A 20,706-nucleotide genomic window follows, 5' to 3' on the forward strand; every position below is an offset into this window, starting at 1 on the left:
CAGCGCGGGTAAAATGGCTACTAGCAGCGCAGGTACCTGCGCTACTAGTATCGCGCTACAGCTAATAGTTAGTAGTAGCGTGGGTGCACCCGCGCTACTACTATTTGAACCCGCGCTACTACTATCAAAATAGTAGTAGCGCTTCTAGTATACTAGGCGCTACTACTATGCTAGATAGTAGTAGCGTGTAGTTTTCCCCAGCGCTACTACTAACAAATTATAAATTAAAAAAAATAAAAATTACGTGCATTATTCATAGATAGAAATCAGGGACACGTCCAGTGCAAAATAAATTAATCACACACAACCGAAGGTGGCTACCTTCCCTAGTGTTCCACCACCAGCCTAAACAGATTATTTCTCTACATGTATCTACCAAGGCTTGGAGTTCAGACGTCGGAGGACCCGAATCCTCCCTCACGCCAAAAGATGGCGTCGAGGTCCTCCACCTCGGCGACATCCGGCATCGTGATCACATGGACGATCATCCGTGCGGCGCGGTCGTTGGGCTTCACGTCGAAGTCCACCTCTAAGTGGTTGAAGAGCACGACGCCCACCAGGCTGTCGTAGTCAGTGTCAATCACCCCTACAGTGTCAATCACCCCTACGGTCATGTCAGGAAAGCGAAAACTTGTTAGTACGCATCAGAGTTCAAATCTGCTAGGGTATTTTCTTTATTTTTAGCACATGCACATGCATCAATACTAACAGCCGGAGGCTAGTCCTTACTTTTTGCACGAGACATGAAGAAGGCCAGGTCCCCTCTTTGTTGCACGAATGAATCAAAGGAAGACACAGCCACAAGACATGAAGAAGGTCGGGTCCCCTCCTTCTGTAAATAGCTCAAGTGCCTGAAGTTGCAAGGAATCTTAATACAATGAACTCATAGTAATGCATAATAACAAGAAAAAAGAAAAAAATCATGAATCCTAAAGAAAAAGATCATTATGTGAGTCAAGATAATGTGGGTAACAGTATTCATTAATAAGAAAAATGGGCTGAGATTTCTCAAGTGACATTTGTTTCACCAACAATGATTAATGACGAGGCATGTAAGATTTACCTGCGCAGCATCAGCATACCCTCTGGTCCTTGCAAGTAAATCTGAAAAGAGAGCAATTTAGACGTAAGTACAATTATGACACTGGCTGCCAAAAGAGCATCAAACAAACAGTGACAATAGAACAAACAAGCAACATTGGCAGAATCATCAGAATTGTGTTGTTGCTCCCTCAGCCAATAAATATGGATCTTCGTCGTCGGCATATGTGAGATGACTTTGCTGCTTGATAAGGTCTGTAGCTCACAAACCAAGCCGCAACACTTTCGCACCACCATGCTAAACCACTGTTGCATCAGGGAGAGTTCTATCAGATTATAACTTTTTGAGAATTGAGAAGCATAATCAATCAGCCATGTGGTCTAAAGTAGTAACATATAGAGATCACGGTTGCAATTTCCACATAATCCAACAAATGATTGGACAAAAACACAATTCAATATAAAAATTTACTCGCCATTTTACTACTTTTCTTGTACTCCCAAATATGTTGTATCCAGCAAAAGATTGGACAATACAATCAATTATTCTTGAAAGCTACGCCCCATAATCTATCCAGAAAAATATCCCCACCACAGGATAGTACCCACATCAGCAGCAACCTGGCACAGTTCATTTGCCACTGCCACCAGACAAGGATTAAGCAATGGATATAATTATATGTTCAATGCATCAGGTAGGCAGGCTCATGCTCATTGCTTTTCAAGTATATTCACAATCTTTCATACAGCGTTTTAAGCTCTTCCTATTGGTGTTCAACTTTGCAATTTAGTTCTACAACCACACTAACTTTCAATCATTGGGATTTATCATATGAAAAATTAGGCCTACATATTACCGTGTAATTATCTTTTCAGTGAGAAGTCCCTATCTATCAGTGATGTATGTGTACGAGAAACGACTCTCAAAATAAAATGCGAACGACCGGACCCTCCAATTTGTCGCAGGTTTGATGGTCGGCTAGGTGATATATACAGTATGCAACATACAGTTTCAGCAGTGGAAAAAATTTAATACAGGGTTGATGGTCGCAGGAACTGGCAGTCCTGGGGCCTTCTTTTGTCCGGAAAAAATAAAAATCTATAATTACTAAACACTTATTGAGTCATTTAGATCATTATTGAGATCCCAATACAAAATGAACCTGTCACTCAACACTTTCTATCCAGGGCGAATCTGGTATACAACTATTCGGTCCCAATGGAACCCGTACATCCATTGTTCACTAGTGGAAATTACACATTAGAAAACGTAGCTAACCTCAAATCCCCTGATCTTCTAGCTTCGTCACCGGTCCTATCTAGATGGTTCGATGGGTCAATGGATCGAGGAAAGAAACGGGGGCAAGGGGGAGATGGATCAATGGGTCAGTACCTGTGGCGGCTGCGGCGAGATTTGGAGGGGACTGACTGGGGACAGGGCGCGGAGCCGTGGATCCCCGCTGCACCTCCAGCTCCTCCAGCCGGCGGCTTCCTCAGCTTGTTCCTAGCGCCGGCTTCGGCAGCACTGCTCCTCCCACGCGCCTGCTGCCTGTTGGTCTGCACCGCCCGCGCCGCCACTATGCTCGCCCTCGGGGCCGCCGCGCCGCCCTGCCCCCATGCCGCGGCGGGGAGCAGCCCGGGCTGGCCGCCGGGATGGGCCTGGTCGGTCGGGTGGTGGAGGAAGGCTGCACGCGTGTGCGGCCACACGGCGGAGGATCCCGGCATGGATCGGAGAAAGGGAGAGATCCCGTCGGCAGAGGAGAGGAGAGGAGAGGAGGTGAAGGGGATGTGAATCGGGGGTGGGTGGGGTGCAGGAGTGGGTGGACTGGGACGGTTGATGGGGTGGGGGATGGGACTGAAAGGCTAGCGGTAGCACAGGGTATCTCACCGGCGCTATAGATATCCACTTAGCAATAGTGATGGTTTAAAACCCACGCTATTACTACAGTCTGTCCGCGGGGCAAGGTCGAGAATATTTACTGATAGCGTGTTATTTTTTGCCACGCGCTATTAGTAAATAGTACTAGTAGCGCGGGTCATTATAGCTCGCTACTAGTAAATAGTAGTAGCATGGGTAAATAAAGAGCGCTGCTAGTAAGCGTCTGTGTATAAGCTTTTCCCTAGTAGTGAGTTGTTGTTTCTTGTCCCTGAACCGCCGCCGGGTCGTCTCCTTATATACACGGGTTGACGCCCGGCCGGTTTACAGAGTCCCGAGGCCGGCTCATACAAGTGTTCGACTCGGTCTCTCCTTTCCTAACTTACACTACAAGTTACATAACCATGACGGTTTACCACTATGGGCCCTAATCCGCCTTTGGGCTCCGGGCCTCTAAGCTTCATTAGTAAAGCGCCATCTTCTGGGTCTTCGTGAGCTTCAATATAGTTGAAGGTGAACCAGCCCCTCCTGGGCGGTTTACATTTAGTAGTTATATCCCCAACAGGATCCATGTATGAGAACAAAGTGTGGACTTTGGTGGATCCGCCCGATGATTGGCGACCCATAGAGAATAAATGGATCTTCAAGAAGAAGACTGATGCTGATGGTAATGTTACTGTCTATAAAGCTCGACTTGCCACAAAAGGTTTTCGACAAGTTTAAGGAGTTGACTACGATGAGACTTTCTCACACGTAGCGATGCTTAAGTCTATCCGAATCATGTTAGGAATTGCCGCATTTTATGGTTATGAAATCTGGCAAATGGATGTCAAAACTGCATTCCTTAATGGATTTCTTAAAGAAGAGTTGTATATGATGCAACCAGATGGTTTTGTCGATCCTAAAGGTGCTAACAAAGTATGCAAGCTCCAGCGATCCATTTATGGACTGGTGCAAGCATCTTGGAGTTGGAATATACGCTTTGATGAAGTTATTAAAGTATATGGTTTTATACAGACTTTTGGAGAAGCATGTACTTACAAGAAAGTGAGTGGGATCTCTATAGCATTTCTAATATTATATGTGGATGACATATTGTTGATTGGAAATGATGTAGAATGTCTGGATAGCATAAAAGGATACTTGAATAAGAGTTTTTCAATGAAAGACCTCGGTGAAGCTCCTTATATATTGGGCATCAAGATCTATAGATATAGATCAAGACGATTGATAGGACTTTCACAAAGCACATACCTTGATAAAGTTTTGAAGAAGTTCAAAATGGATCAGTCAAAGAAAGGGTTCTTGCCTGTGTTACAAGGTGTGAAGTTGAGTAAGACTCAATGCCCGACCACTGTAGAAGATAGATAGAAAATGAAAGTCATTCCCTACGCCTCAGCCATAGGTTCTATCATGTATGCTATGATGTGTACCAGACCTGATGTGTGCCTTGCTATAAGTTTAGTAGGGAGGTACCAAAGTAATCTAGGAGTGGGTCAATGGACAGCGGTCAAGAACATCTTGAAGTACCTAAAAGGACTAGGGATATGTTTCTCGTTTATGGAGGTGACAAAGAGCTTGTCGTAAGTGGTTACGTCGACGCTAGCTTTGACATAGATCCGGATGACTCTAAGTCACAAACCGGATACGTATTTTTATTGAATGGTGGAGCTGTCAGTTGGTGCAGTTCCTGGCAGAGCGTCGTGGCGGGATCTACGTGTGAAGCGGAGTACATAGCTGCTTCGGAAGGAGCAAATGAAGGAGTCTGGATGAAGGAGTTCATATCCGATCTAGGTGTAATACCTAGTGCATCGGGTCCAATGAAAATCTTTTGTGACAATACTGGAGCAATTGCCTTGGCAAAGGAATCCAGATTTCACAAAAAGACTAAACACATCAAGGGACGCTTCAACTCTATCTGAGATTTGCTCAAGGAGGGAGACATAGAGATTTGGAAAATACATACGGATCTGAATGTGGCAGACCCATTGACTAAGCCTCTTCCACGAGCAAAACATGATCAACACCAAGACTCCATGGGTGTTACATTCATTACAATGTAATCTAAATTATTGACTCTAGTGCAAGTGGGAGACTGAAGGAAATATGCCCTAGAGGCAATAATAAAGTTGTTATTTTATATTTCATTATTCATGATAAATGTTTATTATTCATGCTAGAATTGTATTAACCGGAAACTTGATACATGTGTGAATGCATAGACAAAACACCGTGTCCTTAGTATGCCTCTACTAGACTAGCTCATTGATCAAAGATGGTTAAGTTTCCTAGCCATGGACATGTGTTGTCATTTGATGAACGGGATCACATCATTAGGAGAATGATGCGATGGACCAGACCCATCCGTTAGCTTAGCATAATGATCATTCAGTTTTATTACTACTGCTTTCTTCATGTCAAATACATATTCCTCCGAATATGAGATTATGCAACTCCCGGACACCGAAGGAATACCTTGTGTGCTATCAAACGTCACAACATAACTGGTTGATTATAAAGATGCTCTACAGGTATCTTCGAAGGTGTTTGTTGGGTTGGCATAGATCGAGATTAGGATTTGTCACTCCAAGTATCGGAGAGGTATCTCTGGGCCCTCTCAGTAATGCACATCATATGAAGCCTTGCAAGCAATGTGACTAATAAGTTAGTTGCAAGATGATGCATTACAGAATGAGTAAAGAGACTTGCCGATAACGAGATTGAACTAGGTATGAAGACACCGACGATCGAATCTCAGGCAAGTAACATACCGATGACAAAGGGAATAACGCATGTTGACATAGCGGTTCGACCAATAAAGATCTTCGTAGAATATGTGGGAGCCAATATGAGCATCCAGGTTCCGCTATTGGTTATTGACTGGAGAGGTGTCTCGATCATGTCTACATAGTTCTCGAACCCGTAGGGTCCGCATGCTTAATGTTCGATGACGATATGTATTATATGAGTTATGTGTTTTGGTGACCGAATGTTGTTTGGAGTCCCGGATGAGATCACAGACATGACGAGGAGTCTCAAAATGGTTGAGAGGTAAAGATTGATATATTAGAAGGTAGTATTCAAACACTGGAAGGGTTTCAGAGTGTATCGGGTACATACCGGAATACTGGAGGGGTTACCGGAACCCCCTGGGGAAAGATTGTTGGAAATATGCCCTAGAGGCAATAATAAATTGGTTATTATTATTATATTTCCTTGTTCATGATAATCGTTTATTATCCATGCTATAATTGTATTGATAGGAAACTCAGATACATGTGTGGGTACATAGACAACACCATGTCCCTAGTAAGCCTCTAATTGACTAGCTCGTTGATCAATAGATGGTTACGGTTTCCTGACCATGGACATTGGATGTCGTTGATAACGGGATCACATCATTAGGAGAATGATGTGATGGACAAGACCCAATCCTAAGCCTAGCACAAAGATCGTGTAGTTCGTATGCTAAAGCTTTTCTAATGTCAAGTATCATTTCCTTAGACCATGAGATTGTGCAACTCCCGGATACCGTAGGAATGCTTTGGGTGTACCAAACGTCACAACGTAACTGGGTGGCTATAAAGGTGCACTACGGGTATCTCCTAAAGTGTCTGTTGGGTTGGCATGAATCGAGACTGGGATTTGTCACTCCGTATGACGGAGAGGTATCTCTGGGCCCACTCGGTAGGACATCATCATAATGTGCACAATGTGACCAAGGGGTTGATCATGGTATGATGTGTTACGGAACGAGTAAAGAGACTTACCGGTAACGAGATTGAACAAGGTATCAGGATACCCACGATCGAATCTTGGGCAAGTACAATACCGCTGATATCGTGGTTCATCCGATGATATCATCGTGGTTCATCCGATGATATCATCGTGGAACATGTGGGAGCCAACATGGGTATCCAGATCCCAACGTCTCGGTCATGTCTGCATGGTTCCCGAACCCGTAGGGTCTACACACTTAAGGTTCGATGACGCTAGGGTTATAGGGAAGGTATGTACGCGGTTACCGAATGTTGTTCGGAGTCCCGGATGAGATCTCGGGTGTCACGAGGAGTCCCTGAATGGTTTGGAGGTGAAGATTGATATATTGGATGAAGGGTTTTGGAGTCCGGAAGTGTTCCGGAGGTACCGGGTGATGACCAGCATGACCGAAAGGTGTTTCGGGAGCCTCGGCAAGTGTTGAGGGGCTTCATGGGCCAAGGGGAGGGGGCAAACCATCCCACTAAGGGGCTGTGTGCCCCCCTCACCTATTCCCACGTGACCAGGGGGTTTGGGGCACCCCATCTAGGGTTCCCACCTCCTGGCTTGGGGGCCAAGTCACCCAAAGGGGAGATCCCATCTGCCCTGGCCGCCGCCCCCCCTAGGGGAAACCCTAGGGCGCCTCCCCTCTCCCTTCCCCCTATATATAGTGGAGGTTTTGGGGCTACCCAACACACGAGTCTCTCTCCCAAGGCGCAGCCCTACCTCTCTTTCTCCTCGTCTCTCGCGGTGCTTGGCGAAGCCCTGCTGGAATACCACGCTCCTCCATCACCACCACGCCGTTGTGCTTCTGCTGGACGGAGTCCTTCCAACCCCGCCCTCTCTCCTTGCTGGATCAAGGCATGGGAGACGACACCGGGCTGGACGTGTGTTGAACGCGGAGGTGCCGTCCGTTCGGCACTAGGATCTCCAGTGATTTAGATCACGACGAGTACGACTCCTTCAACCCCGTTCTCTTGAACGCTTCCGCTTAGCGATCTACAAGGATATGTAGATGCACTCCCCTCTCTCTCGTTGCTAGTCTCTCCATAGATAGATCTTGGTGACTCGTAGGAAAATTTTGAATTTCTGCTACGTTTCCCAACAGTGGTATCAGAGCTAGGTCTATTGTGTAGATTCTATGCACGAGTAGAACACAAGTTGTTGTGGGCGTTGATTTTGTTCAATATGCTTACTGTTACTAGTCCTATCTTGTTTCGACAGTGTTGTGGGATGAAGCGGCCCGGACCGACCTTACACGTACACTTACGTGAGACAGGTTCCACCGACTGACATGCACTTGTTGCATAAGGTGGCTAGCGGGTGCCAGTCTCTCCCACTTTAGTCGGATCGGATTCGATGAAAAGGGTCCTTATGAAGGGTAAATAGCAATTGGCATATCACGTTGTGGCTTTTGCGTAGGTAAGAAACGTTCTTGCTAGAAACCCATAGCAGCCACGTAAAACATGCAAACAACAATTAGAGGACGTCTAACTTGTTTTTGCAGGGTATGCTATGTGATGTGATATGGCCAAAAGAATGTGATGAATGATATGTGATGTATGAGATTGATCATGTTCTTGTTATAGGAATCACGACTTGCATGTCGATTAGTATGACAACCGGCAGGAGCCATAGGAGTTGTCTTAATTTATTGTATGACCTGCATGTCATTGAATAACACCATGTAATTACTTTACTTCATTGCTAAACCATTAGCCATAGTAGTAGAAGTAATAGTTGGCGAGACAACTTCATGGAGACACGATGATGGAGATCATGATGATGGAGATCATGGTGTCATGCCGGTGGCGATGATGATCATGGAGCCCCGAAGATGGAGATCAAAATGAGCAAAATGATATTGGCCATATCATGTCACTATTTGATTGCATGTGATGTTTATCATGTTTATGCATCTTATTTGCTTAGAACGACGGTAGTAAATAAGATGATCCCTCATTAAAATTTCAAGAAAGTGTTCCCCCTAACTGTGCACCATTGCGAAAGTTCGTTGTTTCGAAGCACCACGTGATGATCGGGTGTGATAGATTCTAACATTCACATACAACGGGTGTAAGCCAGATTTACACACGCGAAACACTTAGGTTAACTTGACGAGCCTAGCATGTACAGACATGGCCTCAGAACACAAGAGACCGAAAGATCGAACATGAGTCGTATAGTGGATACGATCAACATGAAGATGTTCACCGATGATGACTAGTCCGTCTCACGTGATGATCGGACAAGGCCTAGTTGACTCGGATCATGTATCACTTAGATGACTAGAGGGATGTCTATCTGAGTGGGAGTTCATAAGATGAACTTAATTATCCTGAACATAGTCAAAAGGTCTTTGCAAATTATGTCGTAGCTCGCGTTTCAGTTCTATTGTTTTAGATATGTTCCTAGAGAAAATTTAGTTGAAAGTTGATAGTAGCAATTATGCGGACTGGCTCCGTAAACTGAGGATTATCCTCGTTGCTGCGCAGAAGGCTTGTGTCCTTAATGCACCGCTCGGTGTACTGAACCTCGAACGTCGTGTGTGGATGTTGCGAACTTCTGACATACACGTTTTGATGACTACGTGATAGTTCAGTAATGTTAAACGGTTTAGAATTGAGGCACCGAAGATGATTTTTGAAAACGTCACGGAACATATGAGATGTTCCAAGGGCTGAAATTGGGATTTCAGGCTAGTGCCCTCGTCAAGAGGTATGAGACCTCTGACGAGTTTCTTAGCCTACAAACTAAAGGAGAAAAGCTCAATCGTTGAGCATGTGCTCAGATTGTCTGAGTACTACAATCACTTGAATCGAGTGGGAGTTAATCTTCCAGATTAGATAGTGATGTTTCTCCAAAGTCACTGCCACCAAGCTACTAGAGCTTCATGATGAACTATAACATATAAGGGATAAATATGATGATCCTTAAGCTATTCGCGATGTTTGACACCGCGAAAGTAGAAATCAAGAAGGAGCATCAATTGTTGATGGTTAGTGAAACCACTAGTTTCAAGAAGGGCAAGGGCAAGAAGGGGTACTTCATGAAACGGCAAATCAGTTGCTGCTCCAGTGAAGAAACCCAGGGTTGAACCCAAACCCGAGACTAAGTGCTTCTGTAATGAGAGGAACGGACACTGAAGCAGAACCACCCTAGATACTTGGTAGATAAGAAGGCTGGCAAGGTTGACAGAAGTATATTGGATATACATTGTATTAAATGTGTACTTTACTAGTACTCCTAGTAGCACTAGGGTATTAAGATACCGATTCGGTTGCTAAGTGTTAGTAACTCGAAATAAAAGAGCTATGGAATAAACGGAGACTAGCTAAAGGTGAGATAATGATGTGTGTTGGAAGTTTTTCCAAGCTTGATGTGATCAAGCATCGCATGCTTCCTCTACCATCGAGATTGGTGTTAAACCTAAATAATTGTTATTTGGTGTTTGCGTTGAGCATAGACATGATTGGATTATGTCTATCGCAATACGGTTATTCATTTAAAGAGAATAATGGTTACTCTATTTATTTGAATAATACCTTCAATGGTCTTGCACCTAAAAGAATGGTTTATTGAATCTCGATCATAGTGATACACATGTTCATGCCAAAAGATATAAGATAGTAATGATAGTACCACTTACTTGTGGCACTGCCATGTAAGTCATATTGGTATAAAACGCATGAAGAAGCTCCATGTTGATGGATCTTTGGACTCGCTCATTTTTGAAAAGTTTGAGACATGCGAACCATGTCTATTGGTGTGTACGCATGAAGAAACTCCATGCAGATGGATCGTTTGGACTCACTTGATTTTGAATCACTTGAGATATGCAAATTCATACCACATGGGCAAAATGACTGAAAAGCCTCGTTTTCAGTAAGATGGAACAAGATAGCAACTTGTTGGAAGTAACACATTTTGATGTGTGCAGTCCAATGAGTGCTGAGGCATGCAGTGAATATCGTTATGTTCTTACTTCACAGATGATTTGAGTAGATGTTGTATATTTACTTGATGAAACACAAGTCTGAATTATTGAAAGGTTCAAGTAATTTCAGAGTGAAGTTGAAGATCTTCGTAACAAGAGGATAAAATGTCTGTGATATGATCATAGAGATGGATATCTGAGTTGCGAGTTTGGTACACGATTGAAACATTGTGGAAATTGTTTCACAACTAACACCGCCTGGAACACCATAGTGTGATGGTGTGTCCGAACATCATAGATGCACCCTATTGGATATGGGGCATACCATGATGTCTCTTATCGAATTACCACTATCGTTCATGGGTTAGGCATTAGAGACAACCGCATTCACTTTAAATAGGGCACCACGTATTTCCGTTGAGATGACACCGTATGAACTATGGTTTAGAGAAACCTAAGCTGTCGTTTCTTGAAAGTTTGGGGCTGTGACGCTTATGTGAAAAAGTTTCATCGTGATAAGCTCGAACCCAAAACGGATAAATACATCTTCATAGGATACCCAAAATGGTTGGGTATACCTCCTATCTCAGATCCGGAAGCAAGAGTAATTGTTTATAGAAACGAGTCCTTTCTCGAGGAAAAGTTTCTCTCAAAAGAATTGAGTGGGTGGATGGTGGAGACTTGATGAGGTTATTGAACCATCACTTCAACTAGTGTGTAGCAGGGCACAGGAAGTTGTTCCTGTGGCACCTACACCAATTGAAGTAGAAGCTTATGATAGTGATCATGAAACTTCAGATCAAGTCACTACCGAAACTCGTAGGTCGACAAAGATACGTATTACTCCATAGTGGTACGTAATCCTGTCTTGGAGGTCATGTTGCTAGACAACAATGAACCTACGAGTTGTGGAGAAGCAATGGTGGGCCCGGATTCCGACAAATGGCGAGAGGCCATAAAATCCGAGAGAGGATCCATGTATGAATACAAAGTGTAGACTTTGGAAGAACTACTTGATGGTCGTAAGGTTGTTGAGTACAGATGGATTTTAAAAGGAAGACAGACAATGATGGTAAGTATCACCCTTAAGAAAGCTCGACTTGTCGTTAAGATGATTTCCGACAAGTTCAAGGAGTTGACTACGGTGAGGCTTTCTCACTCGTAGCGATGCTAAGAGTCTGTTGGAATTGTATTAGCAATTACTGCATGATTTATGAAATCTTGCAGATAGGATGTCAAAAACCATTGTTTCCTCGACGTTATTCTTGAGGAAAGGTTGTATGTGATACAACCAGAAGGTTTTGTCAATCCTGAAAGATGCTAACAAGTATGCAAAGCTCCAGCAATCCTTCTAAGGACTGATGTAAGCATCTCAGAGTTGGAATGTACGTTTTGATGAGATGATCAAAGATTTTGGGTTTATACAAAGTTTATAAGAAACTTGTATTTCCAAAGAAGTGAGTGGGAGCACTATAGAATTTCTGATGAGTATATGTTGTTGACATATTGTTGATCAGAAATGATGTAGAATTTCTGGAAAGCATATAGGGTTATTTGAAAAGTGTTTTTCAATAGAAAAACTGGATTAAGCTACTTGAACATTGAGCATCAAGATCTATGAGGATAGATCAAAAACGCTAAATGGTACTTTCAAATGAGCACATACCTTGACATGATCTTGAAGGTGTTCAAGATGGATTAGTCAAAGAAAGAGTTCTTGCCTGAGTTGTAAGGTATGAAGTTAAGACTTAAAGCTCGACCACGGCAGAAGAAAGAGGAAGGACGAAGGTCGTCCCCTATGCTTTTGTCATAGGCTCTATACGATATGCCATGCTGAGTACCGCACCTGATGTGTGCCTTGCCACATGTCTGGCAAGAGGGTACAAAGGTGATCCAGGAGTGGATCACTAGATAGCGGTCAAAATTATCCTTAGAGGAATAAGGAAATGTTTCTCGATTATGGAGGTGATAAAGAGTTCGGCGTAAAAGGTTACATCGATGCAAGCTTTAACACCTATCCGAATGACTCTGAGTAGCAAAACCGGATACGTATAATGGAGCAACCATTTGGAATAGCTCCAAGTGGAGCGTGAAAGCAGCATTTACAATATGACCTAGAGATTTGTGAAGTACATACGGATCTGAATATTGCAGACCCGTTGACTAAAACCTCTCTCACAAGCAAAACATGATCAGACCCCAGAACTCATTTAGTCTTAATCACATGATGGTGTGAACTAGTTTAGTGACACTAGTAAACTCTTTGGATGTTGGTCACATGGCGATGTGACCTGTGAGTGTTAATCACATGGCGATGTGAACTAGATTATTGACTCTAGTGCAAGTGGGAGACTATTGGAAATATGCCCTAGAGGCAATAATAAATTGGTTATTATTATTATATTTCCTTGTTCATGACAATCGTTTATTATCCATGCTATAATTGTATTGATAGGAAACTTAGATACATGTGTGGGTACATAGACAACACCATGTCCCTAGTAAGCCTCTAATTGACTAGCTCGTTGATCAATAGATGGTTACGGTTTCCTGACCATGGACATTGGATGTCGTTGATAACGGGATCACATCATTAGGAGAATGATGTGATGGACAAGACCCAATCCTAAGCCTAGCACAAAGATCGTGTAGTTCGTATGCTAAAGCTTTTCTAATGTCAAGTATCATTTCCTTAGACCATGAGATTGTGCAACTCCCGGATACTGTAGGAATGCTTTGGGTGTACCAAACGTCACAACATAACTGGGTGGCTATAAAGGTGCACTATGGGTATCTCCGAAAGTGTCTGTTGGGTTGGCACGAATCGAGACTAGGATTTGTCACTCCATGTGACGGAGAGGTATCTCTGGGCCCACTCAGTAGGACATCATCATAATGTGCACAATGTGACCAAGGGGTTGATCAAGGGAAGATGTGTTACGGAACGAGTAAAGGGACTTACCGGTAACGAGATTGAACAAGGTATCGGGATACCGAGGATCGAATCTCGGGCAAGTACAATACTGCTAGACAAAGGGAATTGTATATGGGATTGATTGAATCCTTGACATCGTGGTTCATCCGATGAGATCATCGTGGAACATGTGGGAGCCAACATGGGTATCCAGATCCCGCTGTTGGTTATTAACCGGAGAACGTCTCGGTCATGTCTGCATGGTTCCCGAACCTGTAGGGTCTACACACTTAAGGTTCGATGATGCGAGGGTTATAGGGAAGGTATGCACGCAGTTACCGAATGTTGTTCGGAGTCCCGAATGAGATTCAGGACGTCACGAGGAGTCCCGGAATGGTCCGAAGGTGAAGATTGATATATTGGACGAAGGGTTTTGGAGTCCGGAAGTGTTCCGGAGGTACCGGGTGATGACCAGCATGACCGAAAGGTGTTTCGGGAGCCCCGGCAAGTGTTGGGGGGGGGGCTTCATGGGCCAAGGGGAGGGGGAAAACCAGCCCACTAAGGGGTTGTGCGCCCCCCTCACCTATTTCCACGTGACCTGGGGGTTTTGGGCGCCCCATCTAGGGTTCCCACCTCCTGGCTTGGGGGGCAAGTCACCCAAAGGGGAGATGCCATCTGCCCTGGCCGCGCCCCCCCCTAGGGGAAACCCTAGGGCGCGTCCCCCTCTCCCTTCCCCCTATATATAGTGGAGATTTTGGGGCTGCCCAACACACGAGTCTCTCTCTCCCAAGGTGCAGCCCTACCTATCTTTCTCCTCATCTCTCGCGGTGCTTGGCGAAGCCCTGCTGGAATACCACGCTCCTCCATCACCACCACGCCGTTGTGCTACTGCTGGACGAAGTCTTCCCCGACCTCTCCCTCTCTCCTTGCTGGATCAAGGCATGGGAGACATCACCAGGTTGCACGTGTGTTGAACACGGAGGTGCCGTCCGTTCGGCACTAGGATCTCCGGTGATTTGGATCACAACGAGTACGACTCCTTCAACCCCGTTCTCTTGAACGCTTCCGCTTAGCGATCTACAAGGGTATGTAGATGCACTTCCCTCTCTCTCGTTGCTAGTATCTCCATAGATAGATCTTGGTGACTCGTAGGAAAATTTTGAATTTCTGCTACGTTCCCCAACAAAGATATGGACCATATGGGCCATAGGAGGGAGGCTAACCAGGACACAAGGGGCTGGGGCGCCCCCCATAGGAAGTAGGCCGATTGGACTAGGGGAAGGGGGCGGCGCCCCCCTTTCCATCCGCCTCTCGTATTCCTTCCGCCTTTCCCCCTCTAATAAAAGGAAAGGGGGGCGAATCCAACTAGGAGTCCAACTGGGACTCCTCCCAGTTGGTGCGCCTAGGGATGACCTCCTCTCCCTCCCTCCTTTATATAGGGGGGCGCCCCTATGAGACACACCAATTGCTCCAAGAAGCCGTGTGCGGTGCCCCCCCCAACAGTTCATGCCTCCGGTTATATTCTCGCGGTGCTTTGGCGAAGCCCTGCGTGGATCATATCACCATCACCGTCACCACGCCGTCGTGCTGACGGAACTCATCTACTCCTTCGACCATCTGCTGGATGAAGAGCTCGAGGGATGTCATCGCGCTGAACGTGTGCAGAACTCGGAGGTACCATACGTTCTATACTCGGTCAGTCAGAACAAGAAGACGTTCGACTACATCAACCGCGTTGAGCAAATGCTTTCGCTTTCGGTCTACAAGGGTATGTGTACACACTCTTCCACTCTCGTTGCTATGCATCTCCTAGATAGATCTTGTGTGAGCGTATGATTTTTTTAAAAATTGCATGCTAGGTTTCCCAACAAAAGGTGCATTTTATCAAGGTTAGGTCTTCTCCTCGGTTAAGAACCACATCATCGTAGCCGGCAGAGATTGTTAATCTTGAAGAACCACACACGACAATGTCATCAGTTATGGTATCGCAAGCTGGTGTGACGGGCTCTTCACCAGCCTCTACTGAAGCTGCAGCAGCGTGTGAAGGTGCATCTGATGCGCTTGCGATTGCTGTAGCGGCCATCATCGTTGTTGATGGAGTCCTGGATTAAGGGGTCCTCGGATAGCCAGACTATATACTTTAGTCGGACTGTTGGACTATGAGGATGCAAGATATAAGACTTCATCCTGTGTCTGGGTGGGACTCTCCTTTGCATGGATGGCAAGCTTGGCGATTCGGATATGTATATTTCCTTCTTTGTAACCGACTCTGTGTAACCCTAGCCCCCTCCGGTGTCTATATAAACCGGAGGGTTTAGTCCGTAGGATAAGAACGATCATAATCATAGGCTAGCTTCTAGGGTTAGCCTCTACGATCTCGTGGTAGATCAACTCTTGTAATACTCATATCATCAAGATCAATCAAGCAGGAAGTAGGGTATTACCTCCATAGAGAGGGCCCGAACCTGGGTAAACATCGTGTCCCCCGCCTCCTGTTACCATTAGCCTTAGACGCACAGTTCGGGACCCCCTACCCGAGATCCGCCGATTTTGACACCGACATTGGTGCTTTCATTGAGAGATCCACTGCATCATCATCATAAGGCTTGATGGCTCCTTCAATCATCTGCAACAACTTGGTCCAGGGTGAGATCTTTCTCCCCAGACAGATCTTCGTATTCGGCGGCTTCGCACTGCGGGCCAACTCGCTTGGCCATCTAGAGCAGATCGACAGCTACGTCCCTGGCCATCAGGTCAGGTTTGGAAGCTTGAACTACACCGCCGACATCCGCGGAGACTTGATCTTCGATGAATTTGGCCTCCTGACAGCCGCACCCTGTAGCCACGATGAACATGACCTAAATCTGTCATCGGATCATGCTCAGGAAACAGCGCCTACAACTGCCCTAGCCTTAGATCCGGTGTAGATCATGCCATCCGAGGACGGGAGGATGGACCCCGCCACGGAAGCGCATACTCTACGACGCTCGAGCCAAACACAGATCTAACCTCTAACGAGGTCTGTGTCATCGGACCCTCAGACTCATCTCCGGATATAGGTTTCGAACCGTGTGTATCCGCGCCTGTCGAGTCTGATTGGGTGCCGATCCTGGAGTTCAGCTCCGCGGACATCTTCTAACACTCGCCCTTGAGCGACGTATTGAACTCATTAAAATCTCTCTCCTTGTCAGGAGATTCTTGGCCGAACTATGTCCGGCTTGAGTAGGAAGCGGACGACGAAGAACTTTGTTGCCCACCCACCACCCACTTGATAGCCACGGTCGACGACTTGACCGCCATGCTTGACTTCGACTCCGAAGACATTGACGGTATGGATGACGATGCAGGAGAAGAAAAGGAACCACCGCCCACAAGGCGCTGGACAGCCACCTCGCCATATGACATTTACATGGTAGATACCCCCAAAGAAGACAACGGCAAGGACAAAAAGGATACAGGTGAGGATAAACCTCCGGAGAAGCAGTCAAAGCACCGACATCAACGGCGCCGCTCTAAACCATGCCATGATAAAAACAGCGATACCGACTCAAGAGACAATAGCACTCTGGACGATGACGAAGACAACAAAGACGACCCCGCCTAGCCAAGCTTCGAACAGGCCGGACGGGAGGACGGGCAAGCCAGCCCTGATGAACAGGCCATGAATGAACACTCGGAGAACGAAATTACATGCCTCTCTCCGAGGATGAGGTGAGCCTCGGCGACGAAGAATTTACCGTGCCAGAGGATCCCGTCGAGCAGGAGCGCTTCAAGTGCTGGCTTATAGCCACTGCAAAGAGCCTGAAGAAAAAACAGCAGCAGCTTCAAGCTAATCAAGATCTGCTCACTGATAGATGGACCGAGGTCCTGGCAGCAGGAATACGGACTCGAGCACCTAACCAAAAGCTACCCAAAGCGCAGGTTGTTACCTCAATTCGATGATGAAGCACTAGAGCCTAAACTACCAGCGCACGATGCGGCTGACCGACCACCATGTGGCCGAGACAAATCGGCACATCAGCCCAAACACCAGCCCGCACCCCGTCGTCGAACAAATAGAAACACAAAATCTTGGGGACATACAAATGACCTGCGGTACGACTTGGAAAAGAGAGCAGGTCAGCCCAAATCGATCTACGGATCGCGGGGGCGCACCCCAGCGCGCGACGACGGCCGCCACACCAGATACAATAAAAAATCAACCTGTCCAGGCCAAATACCGCAGACCAGCTCCATCCGAACTGTGTGGCGACGTAGCCCGACATAGAGGTGCCGCACACCCCCTATGCTTCACTGATGAAGTAATGGAACATGAATTCCCAGAAGGGTTTAAACCCGTAAACATCGAATCGTATGATGGGACAACATATCCTGTGGTGTGGATCGGAGACTTCCTTCTCCACATTCATATGACCCGCAGTGATGATCTCCATGCCATCAAGTACCTCCCACTAAAACTCAAGGGACCAGCTCGACACTAGTTGAATAGTCTGCCCGAAAACTCCATTGGCAGTTGGGAGAACTTGGAAGATGCATTCCTTGACAACTTTCAGGGTACTTATATACGACCTCCAGACGCTGATGACTTAAGTCATATAACACAACAGCCCGGAGAGTCAGCCAGGAAATTCTGGACTCGGTTCTTAACTAAAAAGAACCAAATCATCGACTGTCCGGATGCTGAAGCCCTAGCGGCCTTTAAGCATAATATCCGGGATGAATGGCTTGCCCGACACCTCAGACAAGAGAAGCCGAGATCCATGGCAGCCCTTACGACGCTTATGACCCGCTTCTGTGCGGGCGAGGACAGTTGGCTAGCTCGTAGCAACAGCACCTCAAGTAAACCTGGAAATTCTAAATCCAGAGACGACAATGGCAAGCCCCAACGCAGCAAACACAAACGCCGAAACAACGGTGATAGTGCCGAAGACACAGCTGTCAACGCCGGATTCAGCGGCTCTAAGACCAGTCAAAGGAAGAAACCATTCAAAAGAAACAATCCGAGCACGTCCAGTCTGGACCGCATACTCGACCGTCCATGTCAAATTCACGGCACCCTAGGTACACCAACTAATCATACTAACAGAGAATGTTGGGTCTTCAAACAGGCCGGCAAGTCAAACGCTGAAAGCAAGGAGAAGGGGTCGCAAAGCGATGACGATGATGAGGAGCCCCGGCCACCGAAGATAGGAGGGCAAAAGAAGTTTCCTCCGCAAATTAAAACGGTGAATATGATATACGCCACCCACATTCCCAAGCGGGAGCGTAGGCACGCGCTCAGGGACGACTACGTGATGGAGCCAGTCGCCCCAAAGTACAACCCATGGTCGTACGGTTCGATCGCCTTTGATCGCAAGGATCATCCGACTGTATCCGTTACGGCGCCTCAGCCGCACTGGTCCTTGACCCAATAATCGACGGATTCCACCTCAAGCAAGTCCTTATGGATGGAGGCAGCAGCCTAAACCTACTTTATTAGGATACAGTGCGCAAGATGGGCATAGATCCTTCAAGGATCAAACCCACTAAAACCACATTTAAAGGTGTCATACCAGATGTTGAGGCCTGCTGTACGGGCTCAATCACTCAGGAAGTGGTCTTTGGATCCCCGGACAATTTTTGTAATGAAGAGTTAATCTTTGATATTGTCCCTTTTCGAATTGGCTATCACGCACTGCTCGGACGCACCGCATTTGCTCGATTCAATGCGGTGCCACACTACGCTTATCTTAAGCTTAAGATTCCCGGTCCACATGGCGTCATAATAGTCAATGGAAACACTGAACGCTCCCTCCGTACCGAAGAGCACACCACCGCCCTAGCGGCAGAAGCACAGAGCGGCCTCTTTCAATCGAACATTCATTCGACGGCCAAGTTCCCGGACACTGCCAAAAGAGTCTAAACTACCTCGCGGGTGGATGGCCCAACTCGTCAAGAGCTCAACTAACCACTTCAGCGATAGACGGAGGCGCAGCAAGGTTATGTCCCACAATATGGCTCAACCGCTCGTGGACACATGAACATTTTTGCATTTTCTTTCAGGTTCACTTTTGTCTAGGCCATCACTAGCGACCTGGCAACCGGACCTATGAAGGGACGGACACACCACAAAGGGAAACAACTCGAACGCGCATGGGAATCCCTAGATATTCCCCTTGACAATCATCCTACTATTCTCCGGATCCGCACACAGCTCCCCCCTGGTCTCAGCAGGTTCCGAAGTCATATTTCTTTTTATCGCACTACTTGTACTCATACGCTTTAACGTATTATTCAATTACAAATCCGTGGCTTTATATGACGTTCACTTGCTGTTCCTTTTTATTGATATTTTTTGTAAAGTAGCAGCCGTACACTCTGGTACGCCTTAATATGCCAGGGGCTTCGTTGTACCCATAATACGGCAAGTAAGTCCGAACACCTTCACGGTCGTTCGACACCCCGAACTTATAGCATTATATGCATCAGCTCTAAATCATGTCTTTGGTCAAATGTTGGGCTTGCCCGACTCCCATGTTTTGCTACCTTACGTTCCACTATATCGGCTAAGGTGGCACATGGAGAACTACTGCGATTGTGTATCGGTTCTTCCGAACGAGCACCTCAGTAGAGAAAGCCGAAAACTGACTGTCATGATGCGGCGAGAGTTGGTCCGCTGTTTGAGAGGTTACAAAATCTTTAAAGATTTCTTCCGCATTATGCGATAACTAATGCAGCATGCGATGGATCATTTTTTTATTAGGTGCTTATAGAGCCCCTAGTTCGGTCTTCCGAACACTAGGGGTTGTGCCTACCTTTCTTTTGTCAAACTCCTATGGCTAAATGAGGATGGTAAAGCCTTATAGTCCGATTGCCCGGTTCGTTGCGCTGAACACCTCCTTAAAGGACCCAAAATTGGGGTAAAGAGTGTTTAGATTTATCCCGAACACCCCCATACTTCCTACATGGGGGCAGAAGCCGACGACTGGCCAACTCTCAGAATTAATATAAGTAACAGCCGCACATGAGGTAATTTTTTTAAAATAACAAGCACTACATAGTAACCTTGTTTCATATTACAACGCCGAACAACATGAATATATTCATGGGAAAATAATATCCTTGGCACACTGTTCCGCCACCAGGCAGGATCCCTCCAGGACACTCTCGTAATACAATTCGGGTTTGCGATGCTCCTTCCCT

General features: G+C 46.1%; 1 protein-coding gene across 4 annotated transcripts; it reads right to left on the bottom strand.

Annotated features, from left to right (window-relative positions):
- Positions 1–224: 224 nt before the first annotated feature.
- Positions 225–2,873, bottom strand: LOC123138888 (deoxyuridine 5'-triphosphate nucleotidohydrolase). Of its 4 annotated transcripts, none has more exons than XM_044558737.1 (5): positions 2,435–2,873; positions 1,191–1,347; positions 1,064–1,104; positions 730–851; positions 225–586 (listed from the first exon to the last, which is right to left on the bottom strand). In XM_044558737.1, exons 2-5 carry the CDS (start codon positions 1,209–1,211, stop codon positions 390–392), a joined length of 381 nt encoding a protein of 126 aa, XP_044414672.1. In that variant the 5' UTR covers positions 1,212–1,347; positions 2,435–2,873; the 3' UTR covers positions 225–389. The 4 variants fall into 4 exon arrangements, with proteins under 4 accessions (XP_044414672.1, XP_044414671.1, XP_044414670.1 ...); XM_044558736.1 differs by having other exon boundaries at positions 225–604; positions 1,198–1,347; positions 2,435–2,867; XM_044558735.1 differs by having other exon boundaries at positions 1,064–1,347; positions 2,435–2,868.
- Positions 2,874–20,706: the final 17,833 nt, after the last annotated feature.

This window comes from Triticum aestivum, chromosome 6B (genome assembly GCF_018294505.1).
Source record: "Triticum aestivum cultivar Chinese Spring chromosome 6B, IWGSC CS RefSeq v2.1, whole genome shotgun sequence".
NCBI lineage: Eukaryota > Viridiplantae > Streptophyta > Magnoliopsida > Poales > Poaceae > Triticum > Triticum aestivum.

What these genes read in the sequence shown, in the direction of transcription:
- LOC123138888 (XM_044558734.1), bottom strand. Translation starts at nt 1,338, where the DNA reads ATGGTGGTGCGAAAGTGTTGCGGCTTGGTTTGTGAGCTACAGACCTTA. An exon ending in GGTATGCTGATGCTGCGCAG is followed by an intron (nt 852 to 1,063) that starts GTAAATCTTACA and finishes TTGCAACTTCAG; the next exon opens with GCACTTGAGCTATTTACAGA. An exon ending in CTTCATGTCTCGTGCAAAAA is followed by an intron (nt 605 to 729) that starts GTAAGGACTAGC and finishes ACATGACCGTAG; the next exon opens with GGGTGATTGACACTGTAGGG.